Below are 27834 nucleotides of genomic sequence, written 5' to 3'. Positions count from 1 at the left end.
GTGAAGGGTAAACAAAGGAGGAGGCTGCAATGCTTGGTAAGAATGTACGCATTATCCTGCCCATGTAATTGTAACTCCTCTGTACAGTATGTTCACAAATAAAATAAAATTAAATTAAAAAAAAAAGAAATGCTGTTTTTCCCATGATGTCAAGCAGATATTCCATTGTTAAAGCATTACCTGCTCACTAAAAGAAGTCTTCACTGTCATTTTGCATACATAATTAAGAGTTACTCTCCTGCCTTGGCCAATGTATGAAACCCCCATTGAAGGGTTGGAGGGTTGAACACAGGGGCAAAGCCATCCTGGCCTGTTCTTAGATGGTTGATGTCTCCAGGGAACATTTGAATAAATTAGATTTATAATCAGTCAAGAAGAAAGAGAAATCAGAGATCCTTGGCCATCTGCCATCTGGATAAGACAGTAGAGAATTGGAAAAGGAAGCTCCATGAAGCTTTGTGAGCACAAGTTCTTTGTTTTCTTTGAACAACCCAGATGATGACCACACAGGATGGAATGGCTCTTGTGTGACATCTGCTCCTCATTAAGCAGGGCCATTGGAGCAGCTGGAGTAACATCCAGACTGGCTCCTGTGCCAGTCAGTACATGGAAGAAATCTCACCGATCTGGTGATTGTAGGACCCAGGACATGTGACTCCATCTTGTAAGGCCTAGATCCTGGAAACAGAATATTTAAGTTTTGCAAAAGCAGAAGTCTAAATTTCCTTATGGGCTTCTGAGAATTACTTGGGCTGAGTAGGGTCAGAAGGGATGGGATATTCTATCTCCACGTCACCCTGGCTCTCTTCTGCATTGGTTCTATTCCATGATGATCCAGAGAGAAAAGGCCTCAACTTCCAATTTGTGATGATTTGGAAGAGGTTGAAGAGGCATTCATAGCAAACACAGATACAAATATAGATATCTCATCCTTAAAATGTCCTGTATCTATCTGTTCTACCATCCATGCTTCCTTCATTCCCTGGAGTCCTCTCAGCTTCACCCCATCTTTCTGGGTCCTTGTATTAATTACTCAGGGCTGCCAAGACAACATGTCACACACTGAGGGTCTTCAAACAACAAATACACATTCTTTCCCTCTGCTGGAGGCTAGAGATAAAAAAAATCAAATTGTTGGCAAGGCCATGATCCCTTCTGGGCCTCTTGTAGCTTCTGATAACACCAGGCATTCCTTGGCTGTGGCAGCACAGCCACAGACTATATCCATCTCTATGATGTCATCACATGCTGCCATCTTCCCCATGTCATGGTACCATCTCTCACATCTGCTTTAACACTTTCCTCCTTGCATTTCTGGTGTTCCATTGGTCACATGGGAGCAAGATCCATCCCAGCCAATCTTAATGTCATGGTAGCCTCATTACACTCACAAAGAACATTTTTTTTAAATGTAACCTACGTGTTCAAGTTCACCTGGGTTAGGCTATCAGGATGCAGGACCTCAATTACTTTTTTGGAAGGACGACAATTCAGTTCACAGCAGTCTCATTCCCTTTTATTCTCAGAATCATCTCTCTGTCCTCATTCTCCACCTCTTAGAATGCCTTTCCAAAGCTCTACTTCCTTCTCTATTACGTGGAATCTTTCCTCCTTCCTGGATACCTCCTTCCTTATTCTCCCCTTATTGCACATATATACAACTGGGATCTTCTACTGTGACATTCTTTGCTTTTTTTTTTGTCAGTCGTGGGGCCTGAACTCTGGGCCTGGACACTGTCCCTCAGCTCTTCAGCTCAAGACTAGTGCTTCACCACTTGAGCCACAGCACCACTTCCAGCTTTTTTCTGCTTATGTGTTGCTGAGGAGTCGAACACAGGGCCTCATGCATGCAAGGCAAGCACTCTACCACTGAGCCACTTTCCCAGCCCCCATCCCTTGCTTTTTTTTTTTTTTTTGGTTTTGTGAAAATACTGTAGAGAGGGGTTACAATTACATGGGCAAGGTAATGAGTACATTTCTTATCAAGCATTGTTGCCTCCTCCTTTGTTTCCCCTTCTATCCCTTCCCATCTCCATTCCTTGCTTTTTAAAATACTTTGCCATAAATTGAGCACATAGTTCCAAATCAGCAAGTACACATCTTCAGCATGCATCTGAAGGGGCCATGCAGAACTCCATGTGTGTCTCCTCCATTATTAATCCCTAATTGTTGGGCACTTAGGTTGTTTCCGCTTTGCCACTGCTGACAGCATTGTCCTGAGAGCATGATCTCTGTCTCTGTCTCTGTCTGTCTCTCTCTCTCTCTCTCTCACACACACACACACATTGAAGTGTGAGTTTAGAAATAAGTGGATATTAATTATATAAATTGTGTGATATCCATACATGTATAGAATGTACTTTGGTCAGATTCACTCCCTCTATTACTCTTGGAATTTGACATTTCTCAGTGGGCTATTTTGTGTTCATATAAAAGAGCTCCACACTTGGTCTATCCAGCAAAATAACTGCAGCCAGAACTAAAAATGGGGGCAAGTTCCTGACACAACACATTGTACTGACTGTTAATAGGTCTGAGTGATGGTCTCTGCTTAAAACTTAAAGCTACAAGCCTGTCTCATTGTAGGAGGAAAAGGATGACTCCCATCCTGAAGTCAGTGTTTGGAAACATACATCAAAAAAGAGGCTTTATGAACATTGGAAAGGTACTCTCAGCTCAGGTTTTCCTTTCAACACCCATCTTGTTCATCTCATAGCTCAATGAACGGTTAACATCACATATATCTTTTGTCCTAGCAACAAATTCAGCAGTTACTCTGATTTCTGCTAACTGCAAACAGATGAGATTGAGTTTTTCTCAGGGCAAGGAGAAAGGAGAAGAGGAGAAGTCTGTGTGGATCGCCCTGTAAGACCTGCAGTGGGGTGGGGCAAGATGGCGTACTTCCGACTCTTAACCCATAAGGCATCAGATGATTACCATGTAGCAATGTGATTATAAACTCCAGATCCCTTTTCCTGGGTAAATAAGAACTTTCATTTAAACCTTTGGCTGACCAAAAATTAGTCAATTAACTACAGCTACATTTTCTGCACCAAAGGAGAAACTGAGAGTCAATGGAACACTAGAAAGGGGGAGGAATGCCATCCATTCTGGTTTGTTGAGATTCTAACAAACCTCAACTTTGAAGACAAAAGCCACTGTTTTCTCTTGCTTGCCTGAGTGGGCCTGATATCTCCTTGATTTGACCTTGAGGGCTTACTAACATATGCCAGCCCTTGCCTCTAATCCTTGCTCCAAGTCTTTCTCAGTACCTGTCAGAAACTTTGCTTGGCCTGCTCCAATGGCATAATGCATTTGGAAGCAGAGGGAGAACACACCACACTTTTGCTGTAAAGTTCAAGTTCAGAAGAGCCTTCTCAACCTCTGTGATCTTTCTTGAATCTGACACTATTTCTAGGCCACTTCCCCAGAGCAATGGTAATGGGGCTGGAATTCCCAGAGTCAAGTTCAGGTCTAGCAAGCAATCAGGGCTTTGGAGTCAAAACAAAGGGGCTCAAATTCTTCTTATTGAAGCTGGATAGACTAGGAAAGATGAGATACTGTCAGCTAACAGCAAATACGGGAGATATTCCTTCATGTACTTTCCTTAAGATTAAGGGAACAAAAATCATTTTGGGGGAAATTAAGAAGGATAACTTATGGAAACTGAGGCCTGGTGTAGGCAACTCAGAAATATGGTATCTAGAAACTTAGAAATGCTATCTTTGGTTCAAAGAGAGGCAACTGACAGCATTCTTTCCTAAAGGATGCATTCCTCGCCCAAGAATTCACAACTGCCAGACAGGATGCCCCAAAATGCAGATAGCAGGATGTCTCCTCCTTTCAAGGATAAGGATCTGTTTTATGGCAGGATGCATTCTTACCTGGAACACCAGGTGTAGTTAAAACAAAGACAAAGCACCTAGCTTTGCATAACTTAAAGCCAGATCCCCTGCCTTTACCCTATAAATACCCGAAAGCCCAAGGAGCTGTGTGTCTCTCTGGGTGTCTCCTTGTCTGTGTCTTTGTGTCCCTATGAGAGTACCCACACTCTGCTAGAGTGTACCCCTGCCCTTTTGTTTGTCTGCTTTTTTGTCAGTCTGCTTCCTTGTTTGTTTACTTAATAAAGTTCTGCCAAGTTCTCTTACCATTGTGACTTGTCCAGAAATTCTTATGTGGCGATCAAAGTAAAGAGTTCCTTCATTTAAAGAGGAGCTTCACTAAACCTCACCTCTGTCCGGTGATACTATGATTTTTTTAATGCTGTCCTTGTGGGGTGAATCAAGGTCTTCCCTCACCTGTAAAATGGGGCCCATGATAGATCTAGCTCCTGTTCACCTGCACAGACTGTCAAAGGACAAGTAGATGAAAGAGTATTTTCAAAAGTGTTCTCTGAAGGGATTCATCATTTTCTGAAAGGCAGAGGAGAGTGGAGACTTGGAGTGTGGTGGGTGTGAGGTTGAGTGTTGCTTTACTTCTTTGGGCTGATTTTCCTAGTCTGTATTATTTGTAACGGTTAACATACATAGAGACTTTACCATGGGCTTTATGAAGTCCTGTGAAGTTTTATAGAGGTCATTATACTAATTTGTAGCAACCTTTAGAGCATGGAACCATGGCTATTCTCATTATGGAGCAGAGGAAACTGAGGCAGAGACAGAAGTTGTGATAAAGATCACCCAGTTAGTGGGTGTCATAATTGGAGTATGACAAACCAGGTAGACACCTAATGCTGCTCCCCCCCCTCCAGGTACGTATGTAAGTGTACCAGTATTGGGGCTTGAACCCAGGGTCTGCATATTGTCTTTTAATTCTTTTGCTTAAGATTGGCACTATACCACTTGACAGCTTTTGGATAATTAATTGGAGATAAGAGTCTCATGGACTTTCCCGCTTAGTCTGGCTTTGAACATTAATCCTTATATCTCAGCCTCCTGAATATAGCTAGGATTAAATGTATGAGCCATTTGTACCCTGCCTCACTGCATTTTATGAGGATAAGTTGATGTTTTCCATATTTTTGTACCAATAGTCACTATTTTTCCCTTTGCTTGACATTATTTGGTAAATTATTCCAAGATGATGCCAATATCTTATTACTTATTTATAGCATTCACCCATCAGCCTAAGTATACACTGACAATTCCTTCCTAAATCAACCTCTATACTGATGCCTGCCAGAAGGTGGATTTTCTATCATTCCTTCCACATTTACTTGCTGACCTTCTATTCTAAGAAAAGGTGTTCTATTCTCATTCGTTTATAGTTAATATCAGCACACAATTCATGGATTTCTATCTTATTTAATGGGCTAGAATCCATTCCTGTAATATTATTTATTTGATGCTCAAATTGTCCTAGATTTTTCTACTGGGAAATCTGTTGGGGGCGGGGGGGATAGAGCATATACAGACTCAGTTTCCCTGAATGTTCTGGGGCTGGCTGGGATCTGTGGCCAGACTGGGAACCACAGGCTTACAGATAATCTGGCCCGTTCCCTGACTACTCCCTCCAGCAACAATAGGCCAATTAAAGCAATTGCTTCTAGCCTATGTAACAAGACACAGGGGTCATAGCACTCAATTCTTAGAAAAATCTCCTATAAAAGTGCTAATAATGCTCAGTGCTAATAATGAGCAGAGACTTGCTCTGTGGAGCTGAGAATGGCTCTCTGCTGCCCTTATTGCAGCAGCCACTGTTGCCTGTGTGGCTCCAGGCTGGGAACTCCTCTCCAGCCCTCCTTTTCAATCACATGTCCCAAGCAGCTCTGGGAACTGTGAGGAGAGAATGGGGCACCCCGCCACTGGTAGAGAGAAAGGCTGATTCTTTTTTAGGAAGGTGATGACATGTTTTGCAGATCTATGCCTTGAGTCTTCCTCAATGAGAAGCAATAGCCAAGCAAGGTCAGGTTTACACTGGGCTATCGACTCTCCCCACTGAGTAGCTAGGATTACAGGTGTGAGCCACTGGTGCCCAGCCAACTTATAACTTTTAGTGGTATACTCAACTCTGCCTCTCTATCCAGACACTAAAGGAGTAAGGAAAGTCATGGTCAGCTTGTATGTCTCCCATTAAGTTAGAAGTTCCCCTACAAGCATACTCTTAGGAAGGAACATGCAATGTCTACATGCCTCTGATCATATCAAGGATTATTTATGGAGATGAAGTCCAGGAAACAGAAATGAGATGTTATTCCTTTGTTATTATTGTTTTTCTTTTTTTCATGTTTGTTCATTTCTCTGTCTTTGAGAGGGGCACAGAAGTGGAGGGATAATGGGTGAATAAATATGGCAGTGGTGCTTACTAGACACACATGTTGAAAACAAACCATACAACTTGTGGGAGGGAAAAATTGGAGAGAGTAAGGGAAGGGGCAACACTGTCCAAAAAGAAACAAACTCATCACTTGACTTATGTAACTGTCATCCCTCTGTATATCACCTTTTAATAACAATAAACAAATTAAAAATTAAAATAGGTAGCCATTGGATACTACAAAAATGAGCTTTGCCTTTGCACATTTTTTAGAACTAAAAATAAGCCATTGTCTTGTACAAAAGAAGTTTAACAAAGGAACCCAGTAGATCGTGGCTTTATTTAAAGAACAAATAGCCTGCCTGAATCCTGGATATTCTATCAGTTTGTGCTGTGTTTTCTGATTGGTTCTGCTGCTGATTCTGGAGAGTTCTGTGCAGCCACATTCACTTCTTACTTCTGCACTGGCATCATGAAATTTTAGCTAGATAGACTCAACAGACCTGTAGTCATTTAACCCTATACTTAAAGAAAGTCCCAAAAGAGTCTCATTCAATCAGAATTTCCGTCAGGGGATTTTTTTCCTAGAGGAATTTTATGAAGTCCCTGTATTCTTCTCCTCTTAAAATTTTTGAAAGAGGACTTGTGGACTGGACAGAAAGACAGCCTGGTGTGGTTTTAGACAAATTACAAGCAAGTGGACGGAGAGCCATGCTGCTTGGTATCCACTTTGGAGGGACACATTTGTTACCACCAGGAAGTTTACATAGAAAAGAAAAGCACTGAACATACAGTGATTTCCACCCGGTGCCTATCTATCCTCAATAGCTCTAATGATTTAGCAATTACTTCTTAATGCCACTATGTGTCCTGAGTCATTCCTAAACACGAACTTGCCTCTCTCGTAAGTGAGGATTACCCTGTGTGTCAGACCGTGATTAATGTTCTCCCTCCATGAGTTAAACTGTGGCTGTCATTAGATCCTGACAGAAACCAAGTCATTAGATCCTGACAGAAAGCATTTGCCATTTCACTACAAATTAAAAAGTTCTATTACTAAATTACTCATGACAAAAATGAATTACTGGATAATTTACCTTGTCACTGCAGAGGTGTGAATACATAGCAAGTCACTAGAGGTCATCATGACATGGAAGTGAGGCTTCCCAAATCTTCCAGGAGGAGTTTACTCCTTATTTTCGATTTGTTCTTTGTTTCCTAAAGTCCAGTAGATGTAAATCCTCTCACAAGGAGCATTCTTTCTAAGTGATTCTGGTCCCCAGGGCCTCTGTGTAGAACAACAGGATTTTAAGCTCAGCTTTCTGTGCTTCTCTGCCTAGGCCTCAAGTGTCAATGGATGCTGTTACATATCACCCTCTTGATATAGATGAACCATGTGTTCAGTACATTACTTTTTACACCCTCCTCAAAAGCAACACATGAAATTTAACCTGGAGCTGAGTTGCTGTTTCCTGGTAGGCAAGTGAAGCTGCTGCCTGTCCCCCTCCCCAAGACAGGACTGAAGCGTGTGTCAGCAGTTCCTGTCACTGCCAGTAGGCGTTCCATGGAGTCAACTCAGTCACTACATCTGATTTCTTCATTCATCATCCATCCACCCAGGGCCTTACCCATGCTTCACTTCCCAAGATTGAGGGCATGGCTTTGTGAAACAGGGCTTCTGGTGTCATCATTAGACTTCATGGGTATCTTCCCTGGAGGACAAATTGTGGATATTGTGCAATTCTTGGGGCTGGTGACCTGGTTTGGAACATGTATCAGTTTTCATGATTGTGTGGTCTCCTAAACTCTGTGACTCAGGTGTAAGGATCTTACCTGTCCCTGCAGTATCATCCCATGCTTTCATTATGTGGAGTGGTCAGGACAGGACTTAAACTTTCTCTGGAATTTGTAAACAAAGCATTGAAATTCCTAGTTTGATGAATACCCTAGCAACCTGCTGTCTGAAGACATGAAATGGTGTGCCGTCTTTAGTACTCAAAGTTGTCTTTTTTCTGTTAACATGGATAAATCTTGGGGCACCATGATAAAGTGTTGTAAGGTGAATCATACCAGAAGCCACATTTTGAAATATATAATATTGTTATACAGTTAACAGGCTGTAGGATGCCCGTTGTTACAAAGGCCCGCAGTATGCAAATGTACATAACAGAACTAGGAAACGTGCTAAGGAGGAAAGAAAGAACAAAAACAATACCAACAAGCCAATTCAGCTTCAATGGAGAGTTGAATTGGGATTCTATGATGACCGGAGATGAGCCAGGAGACAGGACACAGGACGCGATCACCGAGACACACGTGGCATGGAGTCCTGGGGGGTAGGCTGGTCTGGGCCTAAATAGGTCAGCACAGAGGGCAGATCCTCAGGAAATTCCCAGTCCCAGGCACTAGACTGACAGATTCAGTAACCTATTAGCCAAGTTCCCACCCCTGCCTCCAGGAATCTGGGCACGCCCATTACCTGGGAGGCAGGTGATGGGCAGGGAGAGTTTTCTTCCCCCAGCATGAAGACAAATGACAGGCCCTATAATCCACCATGTGGCCAATATGGCGCGGGCCAGACCTGACCTCCTTACTAAAAAAAGTCTGATAAACTTGAACAAAATACAGTATTTCTAGAAGAATTGAAAATATGGGTGGCAAAATTATCACTTGTAACAAAAATCCACCAAGAAGGGATTTAAGATTAAAAGGGAGGCCTTGTTCAAAAACAAAACAAAACCAATAAGCAGTTAGTAATCCACGAAGAAAGGAAGTCAGAAGATGGAGAGCAACCTAGCCCATACAGAGAACCTTCCTATCCAGAGTTCCCTGATCTACTTATGTAAATGAAAGCTGTGGTGGGCCATCCTTATTGGGTTGGTTTTCTGTAAGTAAATGATGCCCCCCTGACACATCGTGATTGGTTAGCATTTCCATGTGAGGGTTCTCAGTTTGCATGTGAAATTAGGGCTTCCTGGCGGTTTATGCTGGCAGTTGGGACAGATATGTGCCTGGAGGAGGGCCGCCAAGTTCAGCTTGTGGTCCTGGAGGAAGGAACACAGGAGGACTGTGTGAGACATGGACTCATGGCTGTCACCGTTGGTTCAGACTGGAAGGCCAAGGGGGCCTGGGGCCCTTGCTGAGAGCTGCCAGCCTCTCCTGAAGCTCTCAGGAGCCAGTGTGAGTCTGCCCACAAGTCCTGGATGGGTTGAGAGCAATTGTGAGACAATCTGGGCCCAGGCAGACAAAGTTGGCATCTGGGGATTCCCCGAAAAATGGGTTTTGTCCAGCCTCAGTTTCTGTGTGAGGGCCATGGAGAAACCCCACATCTTCCCTTATGGGGTGGAAACTCTGCTTCACTTGCTGAGGGACTTTATCCAAGAAAGCTTTCTCCTGCTGGCTGGCAGATGGAGTTTGTCCCTCATAAGCGCACAGGCTCTTGGCCTGCTCCTGACCTTGGGGAGCAGCTCCAGGAAGGGGCTGTGCTGTGAAGACTTCCCTTTCTCCCCCAGTTGGCATCATGAGCTGGAATGAAGCTCGGTGCTGAAGCCTACGTGGCAAGCTTGGGACCCTGGCTTCCAGCCTCAGGTCTGGGGGGAATTTTTTCCCCCTTCAGTTCATATGAAATCATTTCAATGAACACATGTTGATGAAAGGCAGTATTTTAAGAGCTGTGGATTATACCTCAGAATTGGCCAGTTCAAAAAATATTGTATATCTGTAGATGTTTGCTTAAATGTTCTGAGATAATCAAAGCTGAACGTTTGCTAGTTTTACTTTTTTAGGTTTCAGTGATCAGGAACTTGAACATAAACCTATATACCAAAAGTAGTACAATGTAGATACAACTGTATATAGAACAGCTTACAATATAAATATATGATGCAACAGTGACACTATCTAGGTGCTATGTGTCTGCGATATTAAAATTCTGGACAATGTTGTTTTGGTTTATGAGAACATTTGTGAGTCTTGGCACTTTACAGTGCATCTTTCCTATGGTGTGAAATGTGCAGTCAATGCCAGGAGACTACAATAATTGAGAGAGAGGGCGTATACACTGACCAAGTTACATTTAAGAATGAGAGGAGACAGCAAACTGAAGTGTACTTATTCCTTCTTTGATGTAACAAAGAAAACTTATGTAACAAAATTTCAGATGTGGAAGACAACATAGAAGACAGTACAGGTAGTAGATCTGAGTATATACTTTGACATACTTGAGTTATTGTATAAGGTTAAAAATCCTCATTGTATTGATCTGTATGGTCTAGGTGTGTCATAGTTGTGCTTTCAGGCTAGTGCAACTGCACTTTGTGGTATTCACTCGATGTTAGATTCATCCCTGATGCATCACTTGATACACCTTTTTGTCTCACTAAATGATTATATGAACCTAAGTTCATATAAATGAAACTAAGTTCACTACATGATTATATGAACCTATTTTGAAAGTATATGGAAGATGCAGAATCTCCATTTGTATTTCTTAAACACCAGGTCATGTAATAAAAGAAAAATTTCATGAGAAGATCGCTGAGCGTTCCAGAGTTAACACATTTTCTATGGAAAGTCATTGGGTAATTTTGAGCACCTTATTTCCCTCAGTTGTGAAGTGGATGACATAATTTCTGACATATGATCCATGTAACTCATGCTGCTGGGTGTTCTCTAGGTGAGGAGAAGAAAGGCAGTATAGTCAGAGGGAAGAAAAGAGGTAGAAGTTACTAAAATGCTGTATCTACTAAGACACTAAGAATGCAAGACCCATCTGAGCCAGACTCTACATTCAGTATCTGGCAAGAGTTCCTGGGAATCCATGAAACTTAGGTTACAGTGCCCAGTTGGTATTAAAACAAACAAAAAAAACCCCAAATAACTTCCTAGTACCATTGTGTATTCTAAAACCTAAGCCAGAGAGAGGAGAACTAGGCTTGGACTTGAGATGAAAGGGCAGATGACTTCAGGTCAGTGTGGCTATGAGGAGACAGAGGGGTGCTACACTTTTTTGTTGTTGGGTTTGAACTCAGAGCCTAGGCACTGTCCCTGAGCTCTGTTGCTCTAGCGCTCTACCACTTTGAGCTACAGAACCACTTCCAGCTTCCTGATGGTTATTTGGAGATAAGAGTCTCACAGACTTTCCTGCCTGGCCTGGCTTTGAACCACAATCTCCAGATCTCAACTGCCTGAGTAGCTAGGATTATAGATGTGAGCCACCCACTGGTGCCCTGCTGGTGCTATACTTTTGAGTGGTGGTGTCCATTCCTAACTCAACAGCTGTAAGTTAAATTCACCTGAGTCAGCAACAGCTCTGGCTAGAAGAACATGAAGTTCTGTGGATTTTCATATCTCCCACTTGCACAGATGAAAAGCCATACAATGTGTGAAACTGAGCATCTTTACAACCTCAGTCAGCACTTATAGGGTTCAATTTTAATCAAGATGCAAACTCTTGCAACAGCAAATGGCATGAATCAGGTGTTTTGTTCTTCTTAAGAGCTTCTAACTGTTCTATATTTACTAGCACACTTTGGACAAGACGGATGCTTGCTACCATTTCTAGCATTTTCCTATATGTTAACTAAAAAGTATGGAGGAAGGAAGGAGAAGGAGAACACCTATCAGTGCATTGTGATTATTTTCCTTCAGACACCTGTGCTGCTCTCTGGCCTCTGCCTAGTCTTGGGTGTCCATCAGCAGCAGCATGGAGCTGTTCAAAGCTACAGCATTAGTTGTTAGTCTGGATTTCAGATATGGTCAATCTGCTATTGTCCTCTTGTTTATCCATCCTGAACTCCTTCAGAAAGACTTTGCAACTTTTAGCTACTTTCCATTCTGAGAGCTGAAAATGTAATTACATTGTATCTAATGAAATTGAAGAAACTATCTCATCATGATAAAATTTATAGCTTTTCTTCTGGCTTATTATAAATTTGTTTAGTTTGGCTGAGAGCCAGTGGCTCACGCCTGTAATCCTAGCTACTCAGGAGGCTGAAATCTGAGGATCACGGTTCAAAGCCAGCCCAGGCAGGAATGTCTGTGAGGCTCTTATCTCCAATAAACCACCAGAAACCTGGAAGTGGCGCTGTGGATCAAGTGGTAGAGTGCTAGCCTTGAGCTGAAGAGCTGAGGGATGGCATCCAGGTCCAGAGTTCAAGCCCCATGACTGACAAAAAAATTTGTTTAGTTTGTTTTGAGAACGTTCCCCTATACCAAAAGGCCATGAGTGCTCATAAGGAAAACTCTGGCTAGAAAGTGAATCACTGGATTTTATAGATTATTTCCAATCACTTCATCTCTTTTTAATTTAAGAACAGGGCATAGAAGGATGATTAGTCAAGTGAACAATTCATGATAAACTAAAACCAGTAAATAAAAAAAATGTATAAATGAGTGTCAGAGATCTTGAGGGACCACAAGGCCAATGACCTCAGAGGGAAGGCTCAGAAATTTACCATGAACAATAAGGATTTTTGTTCATCCTAACTTGTGAAGGGCGATATGGGCTCACTCTCGAAAGTATATTAATCCATTCATGCCACCTTGGTACATTATTTTCTTATTGAGAAAATAACACTTAAATAGACTAAATAATACACATAATTAATTGAATAATACTTAAATTCAAATGTTCCATTAAAGTTGATTCTAGATTAGAAGTATCACATATTTCATGTTACTGCATGCAAATACATTGTTGTAAATTATGGTGGCATAATTGTGGAATTGAGTCATTTTCTCACATTTTAGAATATTTCAAAGATCAGAGATTAATTATAGCTTGAGATCACTGTGTCCTTAAATCAGTCATATAAAAATATACATAGTATGGGACATGGATAATTATAATGGTGATGGTGATTCGTACAACAGATATTTTGGGTTTTGAAAATTCTGAGCTTGATGTAGTAAGGAAAACCTGTTGGAATGGGTGATGGATACTCAAAATAACCTTCCTCTATATTATGGGATGAGTAGGTTTTTACAGGCAAATCTCTTCTCATTCCCTCAGTGTCTCCTTTACCTTGAAACATTGGGCTTCCAGAGTTATTATGAAGAATTAGAACTCTTCCACATATCACAACTTGTTCTAAGAAGTTTATACAGGACAGCTGCTCACTACCTGAAGCTGATGAAATAATTGGTCATAGTTTAGGCTACTGCATAGATGAAGTTAGCCTACCAAATGGCAAAAGAACCTAAAATTTATTGTGTTATATGGTTCTAAAGTACCTCAGCAATTGAAGATACAAAATATATGATTAATTAAAAGTCACCCCACATCTTGTAAGTTTTATTTTGTGACTCTATTTTGGTTTATTCCTTCATTTTATTGATGCATATACTTACTTACTTTCCTGTTAATTTATAGAAAGAATTATTTCTTTAAAAAACCACTAGCACTAAATGTCAGTCTGTGAGGGATCCTGAGTGGGCTGGTTGGAATCTTATGGGTAGGCCCAACCATTTCCAGGGACCAGGAAGAGAGCAGCAATGTCCAATGGGCTGCATTATCATGACCCTGGACTTTGTCCCCATATTTTCAGTGTTTCTAGAAGCTCCCTAATGAAAAACTTGGTAATTTGTAGTGATAGCAATGGGTTAGTATTATCACTGTATATAGACTTTATTTTTGAAATGGCTCCCTTGGATCTTCTAGATTTCTTGCTTTGATGTCAGAAATTGGGTGTCACATACTGATATATTTTATATTTTTAATGCATAGAAACATAAGTTGATAAAAATATAATTCTGAACACCATTATTTTAAAACTTAGATTTCACAAAGTAACACATATCTGCTTGAAAATTTTGACACACAAATGTAAATGTCTAGAAAATATGCATTTGATATTTTAGGTTATTTTCATTAAGCTAAATTAAAAATTTGTAAACTATTTGTTTTTGGTGCTGGTCCTGGAGCTAGAACTTGGGGCCTAGGCACTGTTATTGAGCTTTTTTGCTCAAGGCTGGTACTCTACCACTTGAGCCATTGCTCCACTCTTTTTTTGATATTTATCAGAGATAAGGGTCTCACAGACTTTCCTACCAGAGCTGGCTTCAAACTGTGGTCCTTAGATCTCAGCCTTCTTAGTAGCTGGTATTATCAGTGTGAGCCATTGCTGCCCAGTCTACTTTGTAAAATTTTTAAATGATTGGTATTTCTCATATAAAAGCAAGATAAATGAAATCTACACACTGTATAAGAACAAGCTAGAATAGTCACCTTCATCTTATTCTTACTTTGTATTCTAAATGTATTGAGACTTCAAATCCTCAAATTACCAGAACATTCTATTCACAGAAAGTCATATGAGAGTTTGATCTATTTCATTCTACATTTGCTTGTGCAGCTCATTTTTTTTTGTTTCTACATTTTTGCTATGTAAGGGGACCTTGGTTCAGGCAGATTCAGTGTCATTTGGGATACTGCTGCCTTCCAGCTCTCAGTGCCATTCATCACAGGACCTGAGTGCATGCGTCGTGACAAGAGACATGGACTTGCAGAGGAATGTCAGGGAGACCATGGAGAAGACTAGAGGCTCTTTCTTGCTCCCTACAAATGTTTGCTTCCAAGTACTCCTTTCCTGTGGGCATCTGTGAACGCTGAGCCATGAGGTCTAATAAAGAGAACTGGAATGTCTCAGAAAGCTGGGAGTGGCCTGAGAAAGAGCAATCGCTCCCAGCATCACCGAGACCCAAGATCCCACCCAAAATGTGAGTTAATCAGAATCCAAACTTGCTTGGACCTTGGAGGTTGGTAAAGGCCTAAACAAATTGTGGTTGTTTGCTGCTTACCCCTGCTTCCTAAGATAAGGAAGTCATTCATCCTAGAATTGCTTCCCATGCTGGTGTCTGTAACTTCAAAGAGATTGCTACCTTACTTTCTGCACGTACTCCCCTGTCACAATCAATAAAGACTCTGTGTAATGGGACCTTGGGCGTCTGTTGCAGGTGAGAGACACAGGCCCCGGTACCCTGAAACCAGTTTCACGGTCTGGTTTCCATCATTGCCTTGCTCCCGGTTGCTGTGGGATAAGGTGCCCATAGCGGTTTGCAATACTTTCCAGACAGAAGGACCACTGTGGTCCTAGCTCAGATGCTGCAACCATGGACTGTAAAGTCACAAGTGCCCATGTATACATCCAAGATGCCATTGGATACAGTGGACAAAAGAATGTTGTGGTTTCACCTTACTGTACAGTGACACATGAGAAGGACACCAGTTAAGACAAGCAGAAATGATTAAGTTGTTGGTAGGTTCTGACTCTCAGCCTTTCCAAGATTTGATACTTTCCCTCAGAACATGTATTGGCTTTCTATTGGTGGAGCAGGAATTTGTCCAGTACTTCCAATGCAATAAATGGCTGGGCATTTTAGATAGTATAGATAAAAGTCTTAGAATCTGCATTTCCTACTTCTTATAGCTACTACAATAAATTTTTGTTTCAGGCTTTAATAAGAGAAATTTAAGCACATTTCAATTAGAAAAAAATATCTTTAAGCTTTGGCTTAAAGAAATTAAAGGCTTAAAAATATTAAATGGCTCCTTACAACATGGGGCCTCTTACTCTCTGAAATGTCATTTTGCCAAATAGTACATAAAATAAAATTCACTAGCTTTGAATCAAAGAAATGTTTTGTAAAACTTGAGAAGGTTGTGTTTGCAGCCTCAGCCATACACCACCGCCCTCTGCTGCCAGCGCTGCCTCTGGCTAGCCTAGCTGCAGCCAAAGGAACAGGGGGGAAGTAGGGCCTGGAAACCATGGTTCATACCAAGCCAACCATGCAGATCCACTGGTGGTAAAGCACCCAGGAATCCTGTGGCTACAAAAGCAGCCGCAAGAGCACGCCCTCTACTGGAGGAGTGAAGGAACCTCATTATTACAGGCGTGGTACTGTGAGGTGCTTGGTGAAATTAGAGACTTTCAGAAATCCTCTGCTAGCTGATTCCAGCATCTGCTGCAGGAAATTGCTCAGGACTTCCAAACAGATCTGTGCTTCCAACACACAACTATTGGTGCTTTGCAGGAGGCAAGCAGGTCCTATCTGGTTGGCCTGTTTGGAGATACTAATGTGCGCTGTCCTTGCCAACTGTGTGACAATTATGCAAAAAAGTTACCCAGCTAGCATGCTGCATACATGGAGAATGTGCGTAAAGCCACTAAGGGGGAGCATTTCATTCTCAAAAAGGTCCTCTTCCCCCCCTCCCTTTCCTGTTATGGGCAATTTTGAATGTTAGATTCTGTTTTCCCCACTGGGTCAAAAAGTGACAAGTATGTGATTGTCAGTGGAAAAATAAGGGACAGAAATCAGGTACTGGCAGTTTTTCCATTATTGTGTGAATTTCTAGCATAACTACAGGGATATAAAACATTAATGCAAATAAAAATATTTCAGCGAGGGGCTGGAAAGGTGGTTCAGTGGTAGAGTGCTTGCCTTGCATGCATGAGGCCCTGGGTTCCATTCCTCAGCACCATATAAGCAGAAAAAGCTGGAAGTGGTGCTGTGGCTCAGGTGGTAGAGTGCTAGCCTTGAGCTGAAGAGCTGAGGGACAGTGCCCAGGCCCAGAGTTCAGAGCCCACGACCGCCCCCCACCCCAAAATTCAGCGAACAAGTTTCAATTTTACAACAATTATAAATAAACCTGTTATTTTTTTTCTTCAGCTCAAGGCAACTGCTCTATCTCTTGAGGCACAGCACTACTTTCAGTTTTCTGAGTGGTTCATTGGAGATAAGAGTCTCATGGACTTCCTGCCTGGGCTGGCTTTGAACCACGATCCTCAGATCTCAGCCTCCTAAGTAGCTAGGCTTACAGGCCTGAGCCACCAGTGTCCGGCAAACCTGTTAAATGTTTCTGGACAAAAAATTTGGATTCTAAAATTTGGCTATTGTGCATAGCATAACATTAAGGATGAGTGTACCAATATCTTTCTCTAGTAACTCCTTTGGAGTTCTATTTTTAATTTTGGAGAAACCACCATACTGATTTCCATAATGACTAAATTAGTTTACATTCCCATTCACAGTGAATAAGGAGTTCCATTACATGTCAAACAATTCTCTTTTCATTTGTGATCTTGACTTTTTTTTTGCCAATCCTGGGGCTTGAACTCAGGGCCTGGGCAGTCCCTGAGCTCTCTCTGTGCTAGCACTCTACCACGTGAGCCACAGAGCCACTTCCAGCTTTTTCTGTGGTACTGAGAAATCGAATCCAGGGTTTCATGCATGCTAGGCAAGCACTCTACCACTAAGCCACATTCCCAGCCCATCTGGACTTCTTTTGAAAAGAATCTGGTGAGCCAATTTGCCAGTTTTTAAAAAAAAATAGATTATAAATACATGCCCGGATTTTACTTGAGCATTGAGAATGAAATGTTATTTGCTGAAAAATGTATATGTGGTGAAACAAGCCAGTCCCACAAACATAAGTACCACATATTTTCTGTCATTTGTGGAAGCTAAGGAAAGCAAAACAAAACCTCCAAGGACATAATAGAGGGACTACAGAGGTGGAGAGGTGAAGATGACTAAATAAAATTTCTGCATTGGTTAAAATGACAAAACCCTCTACTATGTACAATTTAATAAATGCTACTAAAAACTCAAAAAGTTATTTTAAATATTAGATGAAAATCTAATATTCTGTCTTCTCAGAGCCCGAGGGAGTTGGCCTATGATGCTGATATGATGAAAGCTCAAATCACAGTAAAGGAGCATGCAAAAAAAGTCCTATTAAGGTATGTGGAACAGGGAACATTTTGCCTTCCAAAAATGTTTTAGACCTGAAAGGGGCAAAGGATAGTTTTAAAGCCAGGATTTTTTTCAAACTGTTTGACAAAAAGTCCCTGCCAAAAGGTAACAAGATTCAGGTAAAATGTGCCTATGGCCTAAGGCATAGAGCTCTTTAATGTAACTAATTGGCTCAGAGCTTGTCTCAAATGTATGGTGGTAGCTTTCGGAAGAGCAGAAGACGATGTGGTATCATCTGATGAACGGGGAACAATTGCCTGCTCCTGTCTCCACACATTTCCAAGACTTCAGTATGCTATAGCTACTCTGATCCAGACACCACTAAACTCAATACCCTCTTTGGGGTAGGTCAGCATCTGTTTTCTGTTTTATTCAAAATGGCATATGGATTTATAAGAATGCAGAGTAAAAGGTCTAGTTTTGAGCAGCACTTCAACTTTACTTCCAGAAGGGGCCTACCCTCTACGTGTAGGAAGTTTCTGGTGTAGATTGCCTGAGTCCATAGATTTCTTGTATATCACTGAAAGATGTTTCTTACATGTGTAACAGTTTCCCGATTTCACTTCAGGCTGAAAGAGTTTTTGTGTGTGCACGCACCAGACTAGACTCAGCTTTTTTGTTCGTACTCATTACCTTGTAATGTAACTGTAATCCCTCTATTTTTACAATATTAAAAAAAAAGATTCTTACTCTAACTCACGAAGGTGAATTAACCTGAATTGTAGACAAAATCTTGCCCCATGTGACTCAGGTTCAGACAAGGCTTAGGTGGAAAAATAGTTTAGCCTCTTAAAAATTTCTAGGATTCACTCTTCTGGAGAATAGCTTCCAGGTCTGCCTCTGCTTGCTGGAAATTCCATGGAACCCCAGCTCCAGTTGCCCAAAGGAGAACAAAGGAGCTGGCAGGATCACTAGAAGTGATTCACAGCATTGCCCTCCCCACTGAACCCTAGTATTCAGGGGCTGAGAGTCTCTGTGACTTTGTTAGCAGCCACAAGGTGCATGCAAGACGTTCCAACTGAATGAAGTTCATCAGGCTGAAGAACATTGTGGTAGGCTGTCTTCCCAGGCTTCTTTAGCACAAATCCTAAAGGCTTTCTAAAGTTTCTGTGGTATAAAAATGGTGCATTGATGGTTTCCCTTATTGCAATATCTAGTATATGTCTGAGTCAAGCAGAAAAGGTCAGATAAGGTGATGTTAGGGAAATGAACCCTAAGATATGCATTCAAATGTTTTTCTTTCATGTTTTTTTCTTTCATGTGATTGTTTCTAACACATTTATAAGATTTATTTGTTGCTGTGTATGTCCCTCCCCCACAGTATAACCCCTGTTTTCACTGTATTTGATGTCGGTATCATTTGTGGAGGGGGAGGGGAAAAACCGTTTAAATAGGGTTACAGGTGGACACAGGTGGACCCATTGCAACAATGAGATGTACAAGTCGTTATGTCGAAAAATGAACTTTACAGCTTCGGTGTGTGGGGGGGTGGGGTGGGGTGGGGGGAGGTAGCGGGGAGGGTTGGGTGGGGGGGTTGGGGGAAGGATGGGAAGGGGAAACAAAAGGAGGCTACAATGCTTGATAAGAAATGTACTCATTATCTTGCCCGTGGAATTGTAACCCCTCTGTACAGTATTTTCACAATAAATGAAAATAAAAAAATAGATTTTTTTGAGTCACAAAGAAAAAAAATGGTGCATTTAGGGAATGTGGGCTGAGGGTACCCATCCCTTCTTAGAAGCTGCTTTGAGGAAGACCACATATTGACCATCTCTATCCCAGTTCGTAGCAAAGAGAGAAGTCACTACATCTCATGAGCAAATTTATTAAGAAGCAATACATATCGGTGAAAGAAATAGTCATCCGTTGACAGAGGATGGACTCATATGAAAACGATAGTATTACTACTCATGGGTTGGAAATTATCCTGAGGAAAATACACCCCACAAGAGACTACATGAGAGGGGTGGCATGTATGGCCACAGAGGACACCAGCGACCTGACAGTGCCGTGGGCAGTGGACGTGGTGGCCTGAGATGTTTGTACCCGTTCGCCTCTGTTGGCAGGGACTATTGACGAGAGACACAGGCCTTCGGGGAAGCAAGGATGTCCCCCTGCTATCCCAGTAGCTGACTCTCCTGTCACTGACAGGATGGCGGTGGCCAATGGGGCTCCTTTGGTGGTGACAGACTTTACTATTCCTAACTGGGCATTGTTCCAGGTAGGAAGCCGCGTGGTAGTGGGAATGTCTCTCCATGGGGGCTTGGAATTCTTTGTACACAGTTTTCTTGGAGAGAGAACGTTCATGTTGACATCCAACCTTCTCCAGGATCCGTGCAACATTGCTCATGAGCGTCTGGGTTTCAGACAATCCACTGCTCTCAAACGTATTGCTTGTGGGTACATCTTGGGTCTGGGTACTGGTTGATTGGATCTTGGACTTCTGCGGGGAATCTGCCTGGCTTTTTCCCTTACCAGGGAAAAAAGACATAAAAAAATTCCTTATCCGGTTGCCAAAAAACTGACTCTCTGGAGGAGGCTGCTCTTTCTCCGGCTCAGGGAGACAAGATCTCTTCCTCGTGGAGCTTGGTCTCCTGACCTGGGCAGGTGAGCTCGACTTCTGGCCGTGGGAGGGCTCCGTTTCTTCCGTCTTTACCTCCTGGATCCTTATTCTGGGCCTCTCAAGGCTCTCTTCCTCATCAGGTTCACTGAACATCTGGCTGTACCATGGGTCTTGCTGCTCAGATGTCTCCGACTCTTGCTGTTTCGGGACGTCCCCTCCATTTGGTAACGCAAGGCAGGGATTATAAATGGATGTGCTGCTCCCGGAGAAGTTCCGGGAGCTACCCAGAGAGCTGCGGGAGGGCAGCATGTGCGCAGAAAACAGCACTTCAGGCCCACAGTTGTGCAGGAATGCATCAGTCTCGCAGTCCTGCAGGATGACATCCAAAGGTGGGCTTTGACTTGGACCGCTGGACTCTGCCTGTCCTTGCAGGCCTGGCTCTCGTGGGTGCTTAGAAATTCTGGAGGCGGGGAGTGCCGTTTGAGTGGCTCTCAGCACTTCCAGACTTCGCAGGTTCAGATGACTGGAGTCCACGTCTGTCACGTAATTGGGCTCTTCCTCTTCATCCTCTGCCATTTCCCTGAATTCGTCTGTTCTTCCAGGCGTGGACTCCACAAAGACCTCTCGTATGGAGACACTGTGGCAGAGGCTGGCTGTCTTTGGGGATTCTGATCGATCTGTTCGGGGGCTTGTCACGGGCTCTACACTGCTAGCTTCGGACCTGGGCGCAATGTCTCTGTGCCAGGATCTTCCCACAAGGCTGTAAGGTTTGGGCTGAGAAGGCGGTTCACCTTCCTGTTCAAGTGGCGCTCCCTCGGTGGGCGCCTGGGCATAACTGCAGAGGATCCTCCGCAGACACTCGAGCAGAGGGGAGGGGAGGGCAGTCGGGGCGGCTGCGCCTTCCGTCTTCCCTGTCTCCTTCTCCGGCGCTCTGGGACAAGCTTCTCCGGGGACCTCGACCCCCTTCACTGTAGGGTTTGGCTTCACGTCCTTACAGGCCACGTTCTGAGAAGCTTCCTGAGACACTGACACGGGCGAAGCCCTTTTCAAAGTCAGCTGATTCAAGGACTTGAGGACCTTCAGGAACAGGCCCCACTTGTGCCTCACCCAGAGCTTCCTGATGTGCGCTTCCAGCAGCTGGCGAGCAGCTGCATCGAAGTGGGTGGCCTGCGGGGAGCTGGTGCCGGGGGCCCCCTCCGTTTCCAGGCTTGAGTGGGAGTCTAGAACGCCCCTGGGCTGATTCGCTGTCACAGGGACCTTGCCGGCATTGATCTGCCCCCATTCCCTGTTTGCATGGATTTGGAGCAGGTCTTCCGGACGACACTTGTCTGAATGCATGGGGCAAACATAATCTGAATCACTGCTTGAGCCAAGAAATGATTCAGTCAAGTCAGTGAAGGAATCTAGAGCATCCTCTGAGCTTTCTGTATCTATCTCTTTAACGACTCTGCTCAGACAAGGTCCCTTCTTCCACCTGGGGAATGCTGCTGCTGGGCAGTCTGAGATGGCTTTCTCTGTAGCCTGGCAGCTCTTGTCTGCCTGGCCTCTCCCTGGCAGTTTGTCAGGAGACAGTTGGATCATGCATTGTGTTCTATAGCAGTGCTGTGTGAACCTCTCTTGGAGGTGATGCTCCAGCTTTTTCTGGAACTCAAAACTAATAAGATCCCCTGGGAAGTTGACCAAGTGTCTCTGGTCTGGAGAGCCCTGGTTGTGGTTAAAGACCTTGAGAGACTGTTTAACTGCAGGGGGTAAAGCTCTCTGACTTTCCTTGTGCTTCTTCAGAAGGTGACATTCTAGCTGCTGAATGACAGGTGGAATCATACATTTGTTACCATCCTGTGTTGTAGGGCTAGAAACTGGAGATGAGTGGCATGGTAGCATTGGTGTACAAGATGGAAGATGGGCATGGGCTTGGGTCTCAGCCACTGGTGGAGTCAAAGCTTGGGATTGTAATAAGTGGTGTAGCAAAGGCTGGGATGGAAACAGTTGTGGCTGTATATTAGGCTGGACTTGTATTGGAATGTAGCTAGACAATCCATTGAATAAAATAGAGGGTAAGTCTAGTGGATGACCAGACAGCCTCACAGGAGCCACCAGGGACTCACTGTGAAGAAACGGAAGGCCCCAGAACAGCTGGCTGCATTTCGGTTGTAAGTGTTCCCCCAAGAAAATATACTCCTGGGAATCAGGAAGCTGCTCTGGTTTTGTGTTCCAGAAAGGCTCTGGCATGGCAGTGTCTTGTGCAGCACCCAGTGACTTCATCATGTTCCCCAGAGAATCCAGACGGTGTTCTCTTTCCTGACAAGCTTTCAGCTTTGCCCTCTTACTAATTACTATCTCCAGCATCTCCAGGATGTCGGAGTTGAAGGCTGGGATAGGAGAAGGCACCCTAGAGCCATTGATTGGAGAGGTTTCTGGTGGGACTTCTATGATGTTATATAGAGGAAGACCCAGGTTTGAAGTAGGCCTGGATGGAAAGTAGACCACAGGTTGAGGAGAATGAGAATGGGGAGAAGAATGTGCAGGTGAGCACGATAGATGTTCTCCTAGAGCAATCAGTGGCTGCGGAGGCTGAGACACACTCTGGGATGTGTGTGACTCAGTAGAAACTGAGGAACCCATCTGGACTGGTGACCAGGTAGAGTCCAGAGGCTGCAAAGCCTTGGGTGAAGGAGCTGGGGAAACTTCTGAGGACATGGTGCTGGAGAATGTGTCGTCCTCATAGTACCTAGCTGATGGCGGGGAGGTAGTAGATTCTGAGTTGAAAATTTCACTTAGGGCACCTCCTTTTAAGAAATGCTGAAAGCTTCTGGTATCATGGAGCTGCCCTAGGTAGCTGTAGGAGACAGGAGACATTTTATTCAGCAACAGGCCCAGGAGGATGGGCAAGTCCATAGCACACAGAACCACCCCCTTATTGTGTGTGGTATGGGTGGGTGAGTGTGTGTGTGTGTGTATGAGAGAGACAGAGAATGAATCCTGGGGCTTGAACTCAGGGCTTGAGCACTGTCCCTGAGTTTTTGTGCTGAAGGCTAGCACTCTACCACTTGAGCCACAAACTCAACTTCTGGCTTTGCTTGTGTGTGTGTGTGTGTGTGTGTGTGTGTGTGTGTGTGTGTTTGTAATTGGAGATAATCTCATGAACTTTCCTGTCCTGGCTGGCTTCACACTGTGATCCTAGATCTCAGCCTTCTGAGTAGTTAGGATTGCAGCTGTGAGCTCTCTTCTCTGTAGTCTCCCTTCTCCGGCTCTATAGGCTGGGGCTTCAGTCATATCCCATCCTCCGTACCTGGAAAGTCTTTTCCCATCCCCATTGCAACCCTGGAGTAGAAATGCAGGCACAGGGACAGCTGGAAAATCCTTACCAACTCAGAAGGGAAACTAGATCATGAATCTCTTCAAGGTGTTCTCGAGTGTCTTTGCAAGCTAGAAACAGAGACGGTGGTTATAGCAAACAAGAGAGGGTCCCTGGATCTTACAGGAGACAAACATCCCTCTATTAAAAAAACATAGAAGATCATACTGGATCCCAAGTCTCAGTGGTCATGGCCACATGACTGGTGGCAGTGCTAATAGGGCATAGGGAGGGGTAGTGCTTTGTTTATAAGGTACTTTCAACTCTGCCAGTCTCCATGACCTGTAGAACCTCTCTTGGGGGACAGGGAGATAGGACCCCTCATCTCTAACATAGTTCTTAGGGAAGGGAGTAGGTCCACATGTGGGCCATAGCCTCTTAGCCCCTCCCCACTTTGTGCCACCCCCAGCCCTTGGCACATCACAGCCTCATTCCAAGCAGAGCTCCTGAGAAGAGTCTCCAGTCTTTTTTTTTTTTTTGGTCATGGGGCTTGAACTCTGGGCCTGAGCACTGTCCTTCAGCTCTTCAGCTCAAGAATAGCGCTCTACCACTTGAGCCACAGTGCCACTTCCAGTTTTCTGGCGGTTTTTATTGGAGATAAGAGCCTCATGGACTTTCCTGCCCCAGGCTGGCTTTGAACTGTGATCCTCAGATCTCAGCCTCCTGAGTAGCTAGGATTACAGGCGTGAGCCACTGGCGCCCAGCTTAGTGTCTCCAGTCTTGACTGGAAATTCCCCCGAAGGACTAACAAACTGACATCCCTTGTGACCTGGCTCTGGTTGTCAGAGACAGGTGAGATCAAAATCCCCTTGGGAGAAAGGGCAGAGCCTACCTTTCAGAGTTCCACGTTTCTTCCTGTTCTTGAAGTGTCGCTTCTCCATGTGATGAGAAACAAGAAAGAGTCTTAAGACTCCTTTTCCCTTCTCTGTCTAGACAAAACTAACTATTCACTGCTCCTGGATAAAACGACATTCTGTCTTCACCTATGTCCTTTCATTTCTTTTATTTTAGTGTGGCAAAAATGATTTTCTGTCTGTCTCCCTTGGAATATCATTGGGATTTCTATATGGAGTAAAGACTTACCACACAGGGCATCAGTACCATTTCTCTGCTCAGGATCACACATTCAGCTCTCAGCTGGCAAGATAAGTTTTTGCCTCCTAAGTCCAGAGGCGATTCTCGCTTCTGATTTACCAAGAGCTTAGGCCGTGATCCTCAGATCACATTATAGGTGTGAGCCTTTGGATCAGCCCTACACTGGGGAAAGGTGTGGTACACAGTCCTTTCTCAATTCCTCACTCTCAGGAGCCCAGTCCTTGGTTGCTGAGTTTCAGGGTTTGACTGCCCTGGTGTTTGCTGCATACCACACAGGCGGCCTGATGGCTCAGTAGATGACCTCATCCTCTCACCCTGCCCTGTTCTGCCAGCACCTAGAAGGATGCTCTCTCTCCTTTCCTGTGACTTCCCCTCTCCATGGTCTTGGAGAGGTGGAAACATCAGTAGAGATACTAACATTTAAAAAATTATCTTTTAATTGTACAAAGAAGTTGCCATTTAACAGCTTATGAATACAATATATCTTGATTAATGTCACACCATTCACACCCACCCCTCCCTGACCCATCTCTTCCTTCACTCTTAATTTTGTAAGATATACATTGGATTGTCTGCATTTTCTCTCTTCTCCATCTACTCCTTTTTCCCCTTCACCCAACCCTTTCAAGTACAGCTAGTACTTGAACATTTTGCTGAACTTGGAATCTACCATCTCCCTTGAATCTATATTTCATTTAATATATTTCTAGCCACTTGTATATCATCCAACAGATTTACTTATGAGTTTGTGAGCTAAATCTAAGAAAACATGGATCCTTTGTCTCTGGGCCTGACTTACTTCACTTAACATAATTTTTCCAAGTCTTTTTTAACACATGGTACAATATCACTTTCAAATGGAGTAGTAAAATTCCATTGTCTATAATTGTACCCCTTTGGGGGGGTGTCTTACCTTCCTTAGTTTCTTCTTTTTCTTAGGTGTTGGTGAGGATGGATTTCCCTTGAAGCAGGGCAGTAGTAGTAGCAGGAGGAAGAGCCCCACTCCACATACAATGGCAAGGATCATATCCATTGCCAAAGTGATGAGGTCAGGGCTCAGCCATGGTATATGAATGCTTTTCAGTGACAAGAGAAGATTCTCCATCATCTGGATCGCACTATTGCTCTTGAGCAACTGAGCTCTGGGAGTTTCCTTTGGCCATTTATAGTAAATGAAGGCCTACATCACAAAGGCCTGGATTTCTAGTAAGTCACAAAGGGGGAGGAGTGATGTGTAACAAAGCCTTCCCCTGCTGCTAGCTCAGCAAATCCTTTACTCCTGGGCCTTCTAGTTTCCTACCTCCAAGTAAACCTACTCAACCTTCCATCCATTTCCTGTGCCTTCCCCCCTTGAACCCAGACATTACCTGTTTTTTTTTTTTTGGAGACCACTACTTGAAGTCCACATGGTTGATAGTTTTGCAAATTTGGACTTTGCTCTGGAATTTGTGCTGTTTCACATGGCTTTGTAGTCTAAGATAGCTCTTGTCTGGAACTTCAACATTTCCCACATTACTGGAAATTCAGACCCTTGAATTCAATGTCAATTCACAAATGAGATTAATGTCTTAGAGTAAAGGAAATAAAAGTTTATTAACTTGGAGGTAAAATGAGAACTATTTGAGCTAATGTCTGAGAAAGATGCACATCCTGGTGGGTAGGAGAAGGAAGCTTCTTTCCCCTTCTAGTCCTGGGGCTTGAATTCTGGGCTTGAGTAATGTCCCTGAGCTTTTGTGCTCAAGGCTAGTGCTCTACCACTTGAGCCAAAGCTCTACTTCCAACTTTTTCTGTGATTAATTGGAGAGAAGAGTCTCATGGACTTTCCTGCCTGGGCTGGCTTCAAACCTCAGTCCTCAGATCTTAGCCTCCTGAGTGGCTGGAATTACAGGTATGAGCTGCTAGCACCTAGCAAAGACAGCTTCCCTCCTGTCCCCAGTTCTAGAGTTTTAACTCTGCCTGATATCCTGATATACTATCCCTAAACTTTTTTTGTGTGCTCCAGGATAGTGCTCTACTTCAGCTGAGTCCTATGGACTTTCCTTCCCCAGGCTGACTTCAAATGGTGATCCTTAGATCTCAGTCTCCTGAGTATCTAGGATTACAGACATGCGCCTCTGGGACCTTGCAAGGACAGATTTTTTTTTTTTTTTGCTCCAGTCATAGGGCCTGAACTCTGGGCCTGGGCACTGTCCCTCAGCTCTTCAGCTCAAGGCTAGCACTCTACCACTTGAGCCTCAGGGCCACTTCCGGCTTTCTTTTTTTTCCTTATTTGGTGCTGAGGAATTGAACCCAGGGCCTCTTGCATGCAAGGCAAGCAATCTACCACTGAGCCACCTTCCCAGCCCAACAAGGACAGCTTTTATAGAAAGGCCCAGGAACTTGGACTTTCTGATGGATTTAAGTGCTGAGGCCTGGTATTCAGCCGAATGGTGGTCTTGGGCCTGCTTATTTCTAAATGTGCTGTTCATTAGTCTTCAGAAATGGAGTCCTTGTCCTGAATGGTCCTTCAGTACTCTGGTAAGCAAGATAAGGAGAGGTGCATAGTGACCTTGCTTGGAACTATAAAAACCATCTTGAATCCCCTCTTTTGGGGAATGGCAAGTGGTGAGGGGAGAGGCGAGTGAGAAAGAAAAGGAAAAATGCTTCCCTTTAAAAACGTGTGTAACTAAAAGGACCCTGGTTAGTTAACATGCTGAAGCTTGTGAGAATATCGGGATGTCAGTTCCTCTTACATTTTCCTCACTGTCAGTTTTACCCATTCATTTCTATGGAAAAGGGGCATTGCAGTTGTCTGGCTGCTGTCCTGATGAAG

General features: G+C 43.6%; 1 protein-coding gene across 1 annotated transcript in view; it reads right to left on the bottom strand.

Annotated features, from left to right (window-relative positions):
- LOC105993188 (spermatogenesis-associated protein 31-like) overlaps positions 1 to 26127 on the bottom strand; it is a 37114-nt gene extending 10987 nt beyond the window's left edge. The window contains exons 1-3 of the mRNA XM_013026370.1: positions 25936 to 26127; positions 23862 to 23893; positions 20056 to 23408 (exon numbers count right to left, since the gene is read on the bottom strand). Coding sequence (XP_012881824.1) covers positions 20056 to 23408; positions 23862 to 23893; positions 25936 to 26127 — 3577 coding nt within the window. The remainder of the gene's footprint in view (positions 1 to 20055; positions 23409 to 23861; positions 23894 to 25935) is intronic.
- Between the last annotated feature and the right edge of the window lie 1707 nt (positions 26128 to 27834).

Source organism: Dipodomys ordii, unplaced genomic scaffold, assembly GCF_000151885.1.
Source record: "Dipodomys ordii isolate 6190 unplaced genomic scaffold, Dord_2.0 Scaffold93, whole genome shotgun sequence".
In the NCBI taxonomy this organism is placed as follows: Eukaryota; Metazoa; Chordata; class Mammalia; order Rodentia; family Heteromyidae; genus Dipodomys; species Dipodomys ordii.
Note: the sequence above shows the minus strand (reverse complement) of the source record. Positions and strands in the feature narration are given on the sequence as shown.